The 15,631-nt window shown below is 37.4% G+C and overlaps 1 protein-coding gene across 1 annotated transcript; it reads right to left on the bottom strand.

The window, feature by feature from the left end:
• Positions 1-260: 260 nt before the first annotated feature.
• RGS1 (regulator of G protein signaling 1) lies at positions 261-5,381 on the bottom strand. Its single transcript, XM_058533927.1, has 5 exons — positions 4,329-5,381; positions 3,880-3,960; positions 3,399-3,460; positions 1,838-2,001; positions 261-1,095 (listed from the first exon to the last, which is right to left on the bottom strand). Exons 1-5 carry the CDS (start codon positions 4,463-4,465, stop codon positions 910-912), a joined length of 630 nt encoding a protein of 209 aa, XP_058389910.1. The 5' UTR covers positions 4,466-5,381; the 3' UTR covers positions 261-909.
• Positions 5,382-15,631: the final 10,250 nt, after the last annotated feature.

Below are 15,631 nucleotides of genomic sequence, written 5' to 3'. Positions count from 1 at the left end.
CAATTTCTTATCAGTTTGAAGCTTGACTATATGAAAGCATATTGTGTTTGTTTGATGTTTATGCATTGTGATAGCAGAGAGAAAACTAATGAATTCTGTCCAATAGGTACACATAATACATAAAATATAGAATTAATTGGATGATAGTTTTAAACGTTGAAGAGACGACAGAAAGTAGAACTTTGCTTGAATTTTTCTTAAATCTGAGGAATAAATACTAGTTTTTAAAAATGGCAAAGAAATGTAAACAGAAATTGCTTGTATATATTTTTAATAGAAAAACTCCCATTTATTATTGACACTATGATAATTTAATTTACAAATATATTGACTTCCCAGTTTTAAGAGCAACAGCTTAAGTTAAATACATTGTTGTCTCCTTCATCTCTTTCAAGCCAAAAACAATTCAACAAGCAAAACAACACCAAAAAACTTTGTGTCATATATAATAGCAAGGGTGATTTCGAAATACATACTTTTCAAATGGTCATCCAAGTGAAAGATTTCAGCAGCTTAATACCATGTCTATATAATAATATGCAGCATAAATGTCAGTTGACCTTGAAGCTTATAGCATATTTTAATCAGTTTCAAAACCTGTATTCACAGTTTCTGTGTAACTGGAGTTACCCGGCCTTCTCAGTTCTGACGGATTATCTAATACATAGGTCCACTGTGTTCTATGACAGTACCATAGTTACTCCTTCCTTCTACTGTCTCTCAATTTTCATCTTGCTCTTCTTCAACCCTGCGCCCGAATAACTTCCATGTTAATCCATTCTGAGTCATTTGTTCTTCCCCTGGGACTGTTCAGTCACTCAAAAGGTCAAGATGTTCACCCAGGGAGCCATACTGGCACATTCTTTCTGTTCTTGATACCATCTTTAATTCTCTCCAGGCAGGAACCGGTCACTTCAGACTATTAGCCTGAAGGTCGTTCAGAAGATTTAAGTATATATTTGATTTGAGGAACCTGGGATAGGAGTCCCTTTCCATCAGAGTATATATGACTTTTTGGGCTTCATCAAAACACGTGTGGGTTGGCGCTTTAATCTTCTTGGCTGTAGATTCTCGAGTTCGAAAGTCAATATTGATCTAAAAAGAAATCCTCATTAGTTAGTACATACTTTCAATTTGTTGCATATTTTATGATGTTACTGTGCTTTTTCAAGACAGTGGATTTAAGCCCTCATTTAAGTCAGTTCAAATATCTCTTAAATGCCTATTCTAAACCAGCCCTTTACTAGGTGTGGAGGAGTTAAAAAGAAATAGCACAAACAAGCCTTTGCTCTAAGTTAGCTCATAGATCATTGAAAGATACAAAAGAGGCAGACATGAAAGGTTAAATATCCATGCAAGGTGATACATGCATCAAAAAAAGTCATGTGGACGTTTAAGATTTACAAGAGGAGATGGCACATTGTGCGGCTATTTTCTGCTTGCAACAAGAAAATTTAAGTGGAAGGTGGGCACTACTGCTAAATGGAAATATTTTTGCTGCTGCAATCATATGTATTACACTATTGTAATAGTGTATTTTATTCTAATCCAAGATGAACTAGCTAATTAAGGACTCCCTGATATGCAATTCTGCCCAGTAACAACAGTACAACTTACCCCACCCCATCATGTTAGCTAGTTTTGCAAAATCAACCTTGCATCCAATCTTTGCACAAACATAGAAAATTAGATTATCATTGCACTGAACTATATGAATATACCTAAATATATAGCAATGACACTCAAAAAGGATTTCCTCTTGCTATGTTTGTTGAATGCTATTTCTGTATCTAAGTTCCTTTACATATAAACTGATGATAATGAACTTGATACTCACTTGTTTAGCAGCATCTGAATGCACAAATGCTTTATATATTTTCTCTGCTTTGCAGTGCAAAAGATCAGACTCTGTCTTTTTATAGTCTTCACAAGCCAGCCAGAATTCAATATTCTCCTCACTGAACTCAGACTTGAGGAAATTTCCAAAGACATCTTGACCAGCTAAAAAGAAAAGGTGAGGAGTGAGAGAATTACATGAATTGAGCCAATAAATGAATAACTTGAAGAAGAAATTTGCAAGAAAAATATTATTGCGTTTCTATGTGCAAAGGTAACAGATGGCTCTGCCGAAATAGCTGTGTCATAGTTTGTAGAGATGGGAAGGCCTTAGCGATTCTTTCATTTATAGTTTATCTGGTGCCGGACAAACTTGTCCACAGCTGCTTAGTGGTGGCTACGAAACTGGGCTTTGCGTCCATCTGCTAATTAAATTAAAATTCTGCTCTGCTGATTACAGAACAATCTGTCTTCTTATAAATACCAGCTCTTAGCCAGAGTGTAGAGTATTTTAGGGAAGCAAACATTGACAAAGGGCATTAACATCATGTTAATCACTAACAAATATAATTTCCCCATTCAATTCATGTTAGTCAGAAAATGTGAGACCTATATATGACCTATGTGTTATGTACTGATTATATTTGCTAGTGTTACAGAGACTTTTAAATGGGCCATTTCTATTCCATTTATCTGTTTGGCTGAATTATAAACTAAGTCAGATAATAAGACGGATGAACCAGGCTGAACTTCCTCATCTCCAAGCAAGGTTCCTTCAGGTGTTTGTGGGGAGAAGAAGATAAGCTCACCCCCTAGATAGAGACAAGCTGCTCATCTACACCTCTGAACCAGGTCCTGATCCCAATAGAATTGCAGTGCCTGTGATGAGGGTAAGGCAAGCTGATTTCATTCTTTACCTTCTCTCATCAGAAACTCCCCACAAGACTCTGTGTTTAAAAATGCTTTTTATCATATCTGTGTTATTACATGTCATGTTATATATAATGCAATTATGTACTGTGTGTCTCAATCACCTGCAAGACAGTAAGGTGGCAAGGAGCTGTGTCTTGGCTTTTGAATCCTTGGTGCTTCTGAAACGCATGCCACAGAAAAGTGGGCTGAATGAGTGAGTTCATGAATGTATGGAGGATAAAACCATTAACTGACTGAATGAATCCTCCTCCTTACATCCAACATACAAAAAGACATTCTTTAGGTAGCTTTCAGAATAGCAGTTCACATGTTGAGATGTTTGGTTTACTTTTAAAAACTTCAGATTTCAGAACCCCAGTGTAATTTTTAATTTCGCTCCTATAATGATCCGTGGAAACACTGAATTGTCCTGGCAAATTTGTCTAGAGGACAGTGGGAGAGCTGAGTGTTAAGTCAACATTACACCACAATGAGGCATAATGTGCTGAAGCTCTCAGCGACTACAGAAAAACTGGAATACAACTTTTCACACACTCTACTATCCAGAATACTATGTTTGAATGAAGCCATTCAATCTGTTAGTGTATCGAGCTAAACTCCTAAACATTCAATAGTTCATCTATGCTTACTTTGGTTGGCAAGAAGTTTTTCCAGAGACTGAGACCATTGCATTACTTCATCAGCAGAGAGTCTGTAGGGGACAAAATTTACCTAAATTAGTAAAATATTTTTTTGTGTAAGCACAAATGGTATTAGAATGGCTGCTATACTGTGATAACTTCACAAACTAAGACTCTAGTTCTAATAAATTTTATTAAAATTTGGCCAAATGAAAACAAAATTTCCCTTAGAATTACTGTAGTTACGAAAATATCTGCCAATAAAATGTGAAAAAATCCAGATACATATACTGCAACAGTATGGTAAATAGCAAATACATGCACACACGTTTGTATGTAATTTACATTGGTACTAATGTAATCTAATCTTATTAGGCTTGTTATTTAAAAAAAATGAAGTCCATTAAGTGCAATAGAATTTCCTGCTAGAATATAGAGCTAAAGCATAGGCCACTTTTATAATGATCATTCGGAGTATTAGCGTACATACATGTCCTTAGACTTGGAAGGTTTCATTCCAGATTCCAGATGTGGGATCATAGATCTCAAGTATGCTTTCACATCCATTCCACTATAAAAGACACAAAAGTAAATATTCATATTTCCTCGGTAGAATACATTTTATTTGAAAAAGAAAAGAGCATGAAATAAACTTCTCCAAGGAATAAGACAATAATAAAAATAGTTGATACAACATTTTGCTCTGTTAAGATTGAGCCCATTTTTATGGGCCAAAGTCTGGAAAAGTTCTCACCTAATTTGTTGCCCAATCATGATTCATTTTTTAATACAACTGTATATACTTATAACTCAGAACAGATAATTGCTCTGATCTGGCCAAACTAAATGCTCATATTTTCTTCTACTCATTCTCAATCCTTCTGCCATTAAAGATAATCTAAGTCAAAATTCACAAAATGAGGCACTGAAGGAACTTACAAAGTCTTTGCCCTCCTTTTTTGCGTCTTGTCGTCTAGAAGTGAGTGATCAGTTCCTTTCAAGTCCTTTGGATTGGCAGAGAAGAACATTCCTGGCATTTTGTCTAACCTTGGCGTGGGGACGGCTGCTGCTCGCATCGTCCTCGCAAGGCAAGTGTCTGCTAGCCGCCGTCTCTGCTGCTTTATATAGTAAATGCTCCTGCTGTTCAAACTGAGTCTGTTTATCAAGTGATATTGCCACAGACGCTGGAAGTTCCCCCTTTCTTGGTGTATTGTGACGTGTATCTTGAAAAAAAAAAGCCTACAGTGATGTTTTGTGGTTGAAACCTAACCGAATGAGACTAGGTCACTTGATTTGAAAGAAAGGAAGAGAATTAAACATACAGAGACACACACATATACATCACATGTCTACAGCATTAGCAGCATGCTTCTTTCCTTCTAGGTGATGCTTGTTTTTTCATAAAATTGCATATTTCAATAAAATGTTTCATTTGGTGGATATATTGTATCACAAAGAAACTCAATATTAGAGATGTATTGAGTGTAAAGAAATATTTTTTTGTTTATTTGTGCATATATCTGGTAGGAAGGAGAGTTATGAGAGGTTATCTTAACTTTTCCCCACTCCAACCTTCATCCCTTATTTCCACGGCAAGATATTTTCATGTTAGTATTTCCCAAGGTGTGTGCTAGACATTCAACTGGTGGTATATAAGCTGATTTTAAGGGGCGCATGGATTTTAATATTTATTAGGAGTGTAACTAATATATCAAACTGTGATTTTTCTGTATATTACTGCTGGGGATAAGAATAAAGTAAAATTAAAACGAAACTATAAGCAAATAAAAGTATAGTTATCACAAAAATATGACATATATGTAAATATACTGATACTAAAGAGTTGCACAGTATCAGAGGAAAAACTGCTCAAGGTAAAATAACAGTATATTTGGTCAGGCCAATAGTGTGTACTTCTTAGGTGATGATCTCCCAAATTTCGGCGGTATCTCTGGAGAGATATTGTCTAGCTCTAATGAAGATTAGGGATTAAAAATACCCCCAAGGAATTAGATGCCTAATCACTGATCAGGGCAGAGGAATTAGTGCAATATAAGCTCTTATGAAGTTTAATATAGAGTGTGGTTTGTTTACAGAGTGTCCAGTTTAACTTAAACCTCCTTTGGTTTTTGCCCCTGAAAAGATAAAACAAATTTTACTTAGAGAGGCTCCTGATGGTGTTAGGTAAAGCTGACAAAAGGGAAGGGAGTATTACTTTTCCTATCTTGGTTCTATCATCAAGATAAAAAATATTTGGAGGAATCACATTTATAGTATTTCAAAATTCACTTTCTACACAGTCATGAACATATATTGTATGTCTATTGTAGGAAGCATCACTTGATGTTCAAAAATTAACATAATTCATTTAGAAAGAGAACTAGTGGGGGCCGGCCCGGTGGGGCAGCGGTTAAGTGCGTGCGCTCTGCTTCGGCAGCCTGGGGTTCGCAGGTTTGGATCCCAGGCAAGCACCGAGGCACCGCTTGTTAAGCCATGCTGTGGCGGCGTGCCATATAAAGTAGAGGACGATGGGCATGGATGTTAGCCCAGGGCCAATCTTCCTCAGCAAAAAAGAGGAGGATTGGCATCGGATGTTAGCTTAGGGCTGGTATTCCTCACACACACAAAAAAATAAATAAAAGAAAGAAAAAGAACTAGTGAGATGAACCAGCCACTTTGGCAGTGACCCAAACAAAAATGACAGGGCTCAAAAACTGATGACATAAAAGCATTTGTTTGTGTATTTCTTGTGGTTCAGTCCATACTTACTTATCTGTTAAGATCTTCCTGCTCATGTTTGTTTATCTAGTCTTCTCTCGTTCCTCTAGATAATTGTGGGTAAATTATGTCAGAGAAAAATGATTTAAAGTTTATTTTTAGTGGCCCACTATTACTAATATCCAAACATCCTGACAATTTCCAAAGTATCTTTCAGCAACAATAGTTCCTTTGGATGTTAATAAGCATAATAAAGACTACAACAGCAACAGTTGCAAAGCTTACGGGGCCACATTAGTGTAGCAAATACTGGGTTAAAGTTAAATAAAGTTCTTAAATTGATCAATGCAGATATTCTGAGAGCTTTTAATAAGTTAATGCACATTTGTTAGTCTCTAAAAGGAGGGTAGAATATGCAGCAGTTTCCTAACAGTTTTTTTTATAATTTTTATTTATTTATTTATTTATTTCCCGCAAAGCCCCAGTAGATAATTGTATGTCATAGTTGCACATCCCTCTAGTTGCTGTATGTGGGACGCGGCCTCAGCATGGCCGGAGAAGTGGTGCGTCGGTGCCTGCCCGGGATCCGAACCCCGGCCGCCAGCAGTGGAGCGCGAGCACCCAACCGCCAAGCCACGGGGCCGGCCCTTCCTAACAGTTTTGAAAACTGAACCCTCATTAGGTAGGAAAAATAGTTTGCAGAAATAACGTTCTCTTGACACGACATTTAGGAAACTCCAGTCTGAGATAAAAATCAATATTCGCATCATATACATTAATACTTCCTTTAAATCTCCAACATTTTGCTACCTCAATATAGACTTGGAAGCTTAAGCATTTGCAAGCAGTTATAACTGCATGCTTCCAAGCCTAAATAGAGAATTAAACTCCTGATAGAGGGGGTCCATCTGAAATTTCTATATCACAATTGGCTGTTGAAGCTACCTCCGTGGCATAGTAATGGAGCTGCTGTCTCAAAGGATGCTTGCTAGCACATGCCAAGCCAAGACGCGCCAGGGCCAGGCAAATCTGGCGAAGCTGTGCCAGCAACGGCTGATGAGTCCATGGCAGGGCCTTGAAAGTTCCCTATTAATTGCACAGAGAGCATCACTGTCTGGCCCCTCTTTGTAAAACTCATTAAGAAAAGACAAGTGATCAAATAGTAACTTTACTGAATCAATGACTTTGGTTGAAATTGTAGAAGATTTGATAAAAACTAATAGAAGAAACAGTGGCTCTCACAAACATAATCTTGTTTGTGTATTTCCTCTGAATTGTGCCTAAGTAACTAGGTTGGAGTCCTAAGAAAAGGAGGACTTCATGCAGTCTTAGTGTCATCTTTTTTTAAAAAAAAAAAATAATAGACTTCCTTTTTAGAGCAGTTTTAAGTTTACAGCAAAATTGAGTGGAAAGTACAGAGTTCTCACATACTGCCTCTGACCCCACAGCCTTCACCACCATGAACATCCCGCATTAGTGTGGTATATTTGTGGTATATATTGATGATGAACCTGCATTGACACATCATTATCACCCAAAGTCCTTAGTTGACATTATGGTTCACTCGTGTTGTACATTCTGTGGGTTTTGATGAATGTATATTGACATATATCCACCATCAGAGTATTATAAACAATAGTTTCCCTGCCCTAAGAATCCTAGTGTTATCTTTTAAAATGTCTAGGAGATTGGATCAATAAAACATTTCAGATTATGGCTATCAATTTTGATGGGAAAATTTTAATCTTTGCTAAGTTGATTTTACGTTCTGGTTCCCATCACTCCAATGCCTGAGTCCTAGTAGGGACTGCTTTGTTGAATGACTTTTTCAAGCTTGATATTGATTAAGCTGATGTTAAGCCTCTATAAGATTGCTGAAATTTTGTTGTGGACATTAGGAATTATGGGAAAAAGGACAATAATGAGTACAAGATTGCATCTTAAAAGTAAAAATATATCTATACTGCTAAGAGTCGGTGACATGAACAGAAATGTTGATCCATTGAAAGAAAATGTCTTGACTGAACAAACTTTAATCTCAGTCCTACAATGTATCAGGCACAGGTACTGCAAATAGAAAGCGGAATGAGTCTCTGTCCTAGGGAGTTCACAGTAGAGAAGGGCAGACAGGTATTTAAGCAAGTAATCAAAGTGAAAAGTGCCATCGGAGAGGAATGTACAGAGGAGCGATTAACTCTGGAAGCTGGAACAGAAGAAAAGGACTGTTGCCACTTACTACACAATCAACATGTACTTATTCTCTGCCTGTTTCTGCATTCGAGATCAACACCCACTGGAAAGTACAAAACACCGCAATGGAGAAATTGGTCTTCAGCCAGTAGACACCTCTTACATGTATAAAGATCATGGAAGAATGGATCCTATATGTAAACACAGAGCCTTGCAGAGTTTAAAAGGGGCTCTGAAAGACTTTGTTGAATTAGCATAACCACTCAATGGTTAGGGGGTTAAGACAAAGGCTCACTCTGACAGCTTCCAGCCTTATAGTAAGGCTACCAATTGTGTTTCAGTTACATTTCATAGAGGTTATTTGAAAAGCTTCAACAAAGATGAATTTGGAGGGATTTTTCTCTATGTCCAGGTAGAGTATTGCTGGGGACATTGATGCCTACTTTATATCATTTATGAATAAGAGGATTAAACATTTTAAACTTGTTTATAATCTTATTTTCTAAATGAAGAAATCAGCTGATCAATTTTAAAGAGAAGATATTTGCAACTTGGTGAAATTCAATGACCTCAGTAAATGCAAACTGAGCAAGATAAGAATCTAGTTTCTTTTTCTCACCCAGTTCTAATCAACTTATAGTCAACACTGAACATCTCCTTTCTATATTTTAAGAGATTATGAGAAAATTGAATGTGGGACCTTCAGTGAACTGGGCTCCTGGGATTCTATAAACCTCACTCACCCTAGATCTCATCTTACCAGTAAAGCTCTCATTAATAAGCCCATATTCCAAGTCATTCTGAAAGTACTAAAAAATCTTTGATTAATATTATCTCTGATGTACTTCCTCCACAGTGGATTTGTTTACATTTACTATCACTCTATGATTTATAATCATTTCAACAAGGGAGAGTAGTCACGTCAAAATCTATTTGACTATGCTTTGCAAATAAAATTTAGCAAATATCTAAGTGTCTTAGTCCCAAGTTCAAATAAATGGAAAACTATGCTATAAGAACATTGACACATTATTTGCAGTTGGACTGGAACATTCTGTTACATAACACAGGACATAAATGCAAAAACAAAGATACTCGAAGGTCAACATGGAGAGACAATTTGTAAAGGAAAGTATATTTTTATTATTAGGAAGCAACATCAATAAATGACTAATAGTCTAGTCAAATTTCTAATAGTGTTAACTTTCCTTTTACTGTACATTAAAGTGGTTGACAACAGTGATTTATTTGCTTTGTTTTTTCCCCATTAATTATGTGATTTTCCTAGGAAAATCTACCAAGGTTGCCTGACGTGTTCTGGTCTTTCCAAAGCCATGCAATTTATTTCTCATGACTACAGTATCTGCACTTTCTCTGTGTCTTTTCCAATGTTTTGTTTTTGTGTTTATTTATGTATTTATTATATTTATTTTTTTTTACCGAGTATTGATGTTAGACCTGGACATTTATATAATAAATATCATACTCTCAAAATAAGTCATACTCTACCTGCTTGTATAAGCACATTGAAGTCAAAAGAGAGTGGCTGCTCTAAGCATGATTCTACTCTTGTTGTGGATACAAGCAGTCTGTTGTGTTCCACTCTTTCCTGTGCCTGCTCTGTCCTCTTTGAATAGGCTTGGTTTATTATCCTACACTTCTTCTATTTTTTAATTAAATGAAAGGCTTCAAGCCCATTGGATTCTAGTGATTTGTAAATCTTGCTCCATTTCAAGGGCTGTGGGTTCAATACCAAGCTATAACTTTGGCCTGTTTTGTGAATTTGATTAAATCAGCTGACTTCTTGTCGGTTTCCTCTGTGTAGAAGTCAAAGGTGACCACGAAGCAACTCGCAGCTATGGCAGTGGTGTAAGGAGATTTTTGCTCCTTTGGAGATTCTACAGTGATCAAAACTAGATGCAGAAAAATGAGTATTTAGGTAGAATTTGTTACAGGTAGTATGTCTTCCATTTTTATTTCTGCATTAGAGCCCTTCGCCTAGACTCCTCCTTCCTCAAACTCAGTGAATTTGGTACCCCAAATTCTCCAAAGGCAGGGCACCTCCTTGCATTGTAGGAACCAATCTTCCAGACTGTTGCTTTCTCCATCATTATTGTGTGTCCTGATCTCCTTTTCTCTTAGCTAGTGTATTTCTGTAAACTAATATGTTCAACAAATGTACAAATGTATGTTCAGATGTTAATGATGTGGAATGATCACAGACTATTTCTGCCAACCCCAATCTAACTATCTTGCCATCTGCTTTTGACAGCTACTCATAGCTGGAAATATTGATCACTCCCAACCACAGGCCTTCTCCAGCTCCAGTTTCTGAGCCAGTCCATACTGAGGCTGGAAAGAGCTAAGTTATTTCAGTCTGAATTAGGAGTGGTGGAAAGTTTCTGTTGTGGGGTCTGTTAAGATAGGATTTTCATGGTTGAAGTGTCAGCAGCCCCATTTTGAGTATTAAGTAGCTTAGACAAACAGAAAGATAACTGGAAATATTCTGGGAGGTACTTTAAGGAATGAAAGGAAATGTGGAACAAATTAACCCTTCGAAGGTCAGCTAAGCCTCAGCCAGGCCGCTGAATGTTTGTAAATGACGAATTTTCTTTGGACCAGGGATAGCTACAAATTGAGGAGACATGGCTGTCACCAACTTTGAAGCTTATATTCCTCACTTCCAAAGATAGCAGCCTCCTAATGTGTAAATAGCCCCTCTCCTGTCTCTTCTTATCTCTGTTTTTTTCTCCTATGTGTTTTGTCTTGTTTTCAATTGGATTTCTAGAAGCCGAAAGCAAGGGCAATATCTTTGGTGAGAACTCAAGGCTAGAACAAGCTCATAATCTTGTTTTTTGTTTCAGATGGTATGAAAGATCAGGAGATATAAACCTATAAACTGCTATTATTTTCTGTGTGAAAATCAGGTAACTTTTACTCTGCGAAACTTTTGTCTTTTTTTTGGTCACTGTGAGGTTTTAAGGTCTACTTCATCCTGATTTGGTGTCCTGTTTATGACTCTTTGGCTTTTCCCCCTTGTGATTCTGTTTTAACCAGGCTCTTAGTTGAGACAGTAAGATCTTAACACACCAAAGACTGCATAGGAATATTAAAAGCAGCCTGGTGTGTGTGGGAGTTTGTTCCATTCTTCTAGCCTGGAGTTGCTTTTCTCACATTTTGTTTAAGCAAGGTTGAGGTATCTTTGCCTCCTCCATATGAAAGAGGGAGTGGGCAGTGCAATCAAAGGGAGATGGTTAGTAATGCTTGCACCAAATTACAGCAGGAGGTTGGGTGTGTTCAAGAAAGCAGGGACGCTAGGTCGGATAGGGACAAGGCTTGAAAATGTCAGTGGGGCTGGCAATGTCCATGATGATCTCTGAAACTGATCTGTTCCTCTCCTGCCTCCACTGTTTGCTATGGAACAGCAATTGACTCCTGACAAAATAGAAACCTCTTTAGAGTACGGTAGTTGCATCATGAATGACGTGATCCTATTCAATCACATCCTTTAAAACAAGTATCTTGTAGATGGTTACATTTTATAATTCATCCTTTACATCTCGAAATGAATCATGATTCACCCTGCATAGAAAATTAAAAGCTTCTGAGAAGACCTAAAAATGATCAGTACATTAGGATTTTCCCCCTTTATACAGAATTCCCCCTGATTTGGGACAGTTTCAAAGACAAAGGAGTGTAACACCAGGGAGGAGGTCACCATTTCACTTCTCTTTTAATGAGAAAAATTGTTTTACACAATCTATCACTGCAGAACCAACCATGAAAGAGCTTTGAAATGTTGAGGGTTTTGGTTTTTTTTGGCAGAAACCATACCCAACTATCAAATCAAACAACATCCAGTCCAGAGGAAGAAGGTCTCGGCAGCTGTGGAGGTCTCTAAAACCAGAGTGCCACCTGGGTGCAGAGCTGCTGTGAGATGAGGATGCTGATACAGGTGGTTGTGATCTCACAAAAAGCTTCAAGTGCCCACGATTACATCAAATTAAAGTCTATTTTAACCACAGCCTAACTCGGTGGCAATAACTGATATTAATTAATGATTAAAACTGCACCCAACATTATGTAATAAGCAAGCCCTTATCGAAATTTGTTTATTCTTTTTCAGAAACACTGTTCAGTCTCCTTTTCTTCTTTTTTTAATTTGCCTTTTCTGCTAAAACCCTTGTATTTTGTACCCACTCTTTTCTTCTCTCTTGTCTTTAGTCTTCCCTAACTTCTTTGACTTCTGAGTGTGCAAATGGCCTGTGGCTACCCGATTTCTCTGTGAAAACTTTACCTTTATTAACTATCTTCTTTTGTGAAATGCATAGAGGAACAGAGGAAGTGAATGGGTAGTTGAAAGCTTAGGGCTTCTGAGGGCTCTGTCTGCAGAGTTCCAAAAGAACTTACAGTCTTTCAGTCATACTCTACAGGCAGAGCAAATTTTTTCTAAACGAACTTTTTTTACTTGCTGTTAATGGATAAGAATGAGTCTGTTTGGCTCAAATGTCCCGAACAATGCCTGGCGCATACGAGGTATAAAAAAACTTGTTGAATAAGGGGTTAAGGTCTTACATTAATTTGTCCAACTATTCAACAAATATTTGTTGAGTGCTTATTGCATGCTAGTTGCTGTGCTAGGAATCTAGAGGCAAATCTTATTTTGGAGAGAGACAAATAAATGGGACATTTCAAAACGCGTTAAGTGTCCAATGTAGGGTTAAGTGTCCCTGGGTATTCTAGGAGGATATAAGTTGGCACCTAACCCAGTATCAGCAGGGTCATGAAAAATGTATTCGCTCAATGAATAATATTCATGATATACCAGTTATTCTTCCAGGAAAAAGAGGAAACTCAACTGCATATGCCTTTTGCTCTTTGCCCCTCCCCTTTATGCCATCTGCCTGAGCAGCCCATCTTGTTACCACGAGGTTTCAAAGGATGAAAGCTAGAGGCTAAAGGTGGCTGAGCAGAAATACAGAAGGATCTGAGACCCTGATGCAATCACGGAGCTACAATTCCAGCCTGCTCAGCAGAACTCCAGATCTTTGTACACGAAAAAAAGAAAATGACCAAACTTAGTCATCTCGTCACTTGATGTATGGTTTCCATTTTTATTATTTTAAAATATATAGTCTGTGTGAGTTTTTGCTGTTGTTTTAGTTTGTGGTTGTATTCCTCCTGATTCATTTGAAGGTTTGCGTTTTTGTCCTAGTGGTTATCTTTGTAACTATGACTTTGTATTATATATTTTATCCTTTATTGCCTTAAAGGGTGTCCCTTACTGACTATGAGTTATACTGCAATTAGTATATTCTACTTTCCCTACTTCTCTCCTTTTCCTCTACAATTCAGTTTTGGTATATTTTTTAGCTTGTCTCTTAATACTTTCAAATACTTTTACCAGTAAACTAGATTTATCATCTTTAAGAGATATCATTTGACACCCAGCAATAAAAGAGAAAGAAATTAGTGTATCTTCAACTAACTGCACCCTTCTTTCTCTTTCTAACTTTTGTTGGTTGGAGCGTCAGTCCCTGGGTGATTGGGACATGAGGGAGTGGTGAAGGAACGCAGGCTCCAGCCTTTCTGAAGGAGTTCCTGCTCCAGATAGAGAGGAGGCAACAGAAAGCCTTCCCCATTTTTTCTGATTGCTTTCTTCAGCAGCTGTGTATTATAGACTGCGTTCACAAAGACACCAAGGGGCAGCCTAGTACAGTAGACTGTTGGAGATTTCATTCAACTTGTCAAGACAACGTGCCCGTGCAGCAAAAGCACAAAGCAGATATCCTGTGTGGCAAACGGGCTGTGTGTTCTCCTTTAGATTTTAATCCATCATGTCAGCACATCAAAAGCTCTGCTAGTATCTTTCCCACTGTGGAGTTTTCTCTGCCTAGTCTAAAACCATACCCTCCACCTGTGCCTGAGTGTGGCAAAGAAAATGGCTGGTGATCTCAGCCTACCTATGAAAGGCTCTTCCCTTTCTGAATTTTAATTCGTCTAGTCCTCTTTGCTTCTGCAACAATCTGATATCTTTAAAAATATGACATTTTTTTGAAACCCTTATCTTAAAAAGATATCTGCGCCCCCATGTTTATTGCAGCATTATTCACAAAGCTAAGACATGGAAACAGTCTAAGTGTATATTGATGGATGAATGGATAAAGAAAATGTGGTACATATACACAATGGAATACTATCAGCCATAAAAAAGAAGGAAATCCTGCCATTTGTGACAACACGGATGAACCTTGAAGGCATTACGCTAAATGAAACAAGTCAGACAGAGAAAGACAAATATCGTAAGATCTCACTTATACGTGGAATTTTAAAAAAACAAACTCATAGATACAGAGAACAGATTGGTGGTTGCTAGAGGCGGGGGTGTGGGGAGTGGGAGAATTGGGTGCAGGAGGTCAAAATATGCAAACTTCCAGTTATAAATCATGGGGATGTAATATACAGCATGTGACGGTAGTTAATAATACTGTATTGTATATTTGAAAGTTGCTAAGATAGTAAATCTTAAAAGTTCTCATCACAAGAAAAAAACTTTGCAACTATGTGAGATGATGGATGACGATTAAGCTTATTGTGGTAATCATTTTGCAGTAGATACATATGTCAAATCACTATGTTGCACACCTAAAACTAATACAACGTTATATGTCAATTATATCTCAATAAAACCGGGAAAAATTAAACATTTAAAAAGCAAAACTTTTAAGAAGTGCTTATGGAAAAAATGTTTTTGTTATTTTTTTGTTTTTGTTTTCCTAGTTGTTGTATCAGGAGCAAAGCATTTTATATTCTACTCGGAAACAGTGTTCTGAACTCTTGCAGATTTGGTGAAATTATGCATATGTACTGGGAGTCCAGACTGAACTGACTTTTCTCTTGAGCCTCAGGAAGAAGGATGTGCAGACTCTGCTGTTTTGCAGCCTTAATAGGCAACGGTGCCTTTCCCATCATAATGTTATCTGGAAAGAAGCAGGGCTCACTGCTATCACACTATTGATGGTGTCCTAAAAAATGCGAAAAGAATACATCGCCACACTTAAATAGAACAAATGTAAAAAAAGTAGGCAAGCAAAGACTATAGGAAAGCCAACCTGAGCATTGTGCTGAGCTGACTACTCTATCCACATCTTAAGGACCCATGTCAGATGTGTCTGGTTATTACAACTCACTTTTTCTTATATACCCCCCACCCCCACCCTCAGCTCCTGAGAAAATAGGTCATACTGAGCAGTTTGATTAGGAAAATTATATCATTTAATCTTTAAAGCAATGTATGAGATATTTATAATGACTCCCATTTTAGATAAGGAAAT

Source organism: Diceros bicornis, chromosome 38 (assembly GCF_020826845.1).
Source record: "Diceros bicornis minor isolate mBicDic1 chromosome 38, mDicBic1.mat.cur, whole genome shotgun sequence".
In the NCBI taxonomy this organism is placed as follows: domain Eukaryota; kingdom Metazoa; phylum Chordata; class Mammalia; order Perissodactyla; family Rhinocerotidae; genus Diceros; species Diceros bicornis.
The sequence above is the reverse complement of the archived record's forward strand: the minus strand, read 5'-3'. Positions and strand labels throughout refer to the sequence as shown.

Bases quoted from the DNA above. Each gene is read 5' to 3' on its own strand.
- RGS1 (XM_058533927.1), bottom strand. From the start codon at position 4,465: ATGCGAGCAGCAGCCGTCCCCACGCCAAGGTTAGACAAAATGCCAGGA. The intron at 3,961-4,328 runs GTAAGTTCCTTC...TGTCTTTTATAG, and splicing joins AAAAGGAGGGCAAAGACTTT to TGGAATGGATGTGAAAGCAT. The intron at 3,461-3,879 runs GTATGTACGCTA...TGTCCCCTACAG, and splicing joins CCTTCCAAGTCTAAGGACAT to ACTCTCTGCTGATGAAGTAA.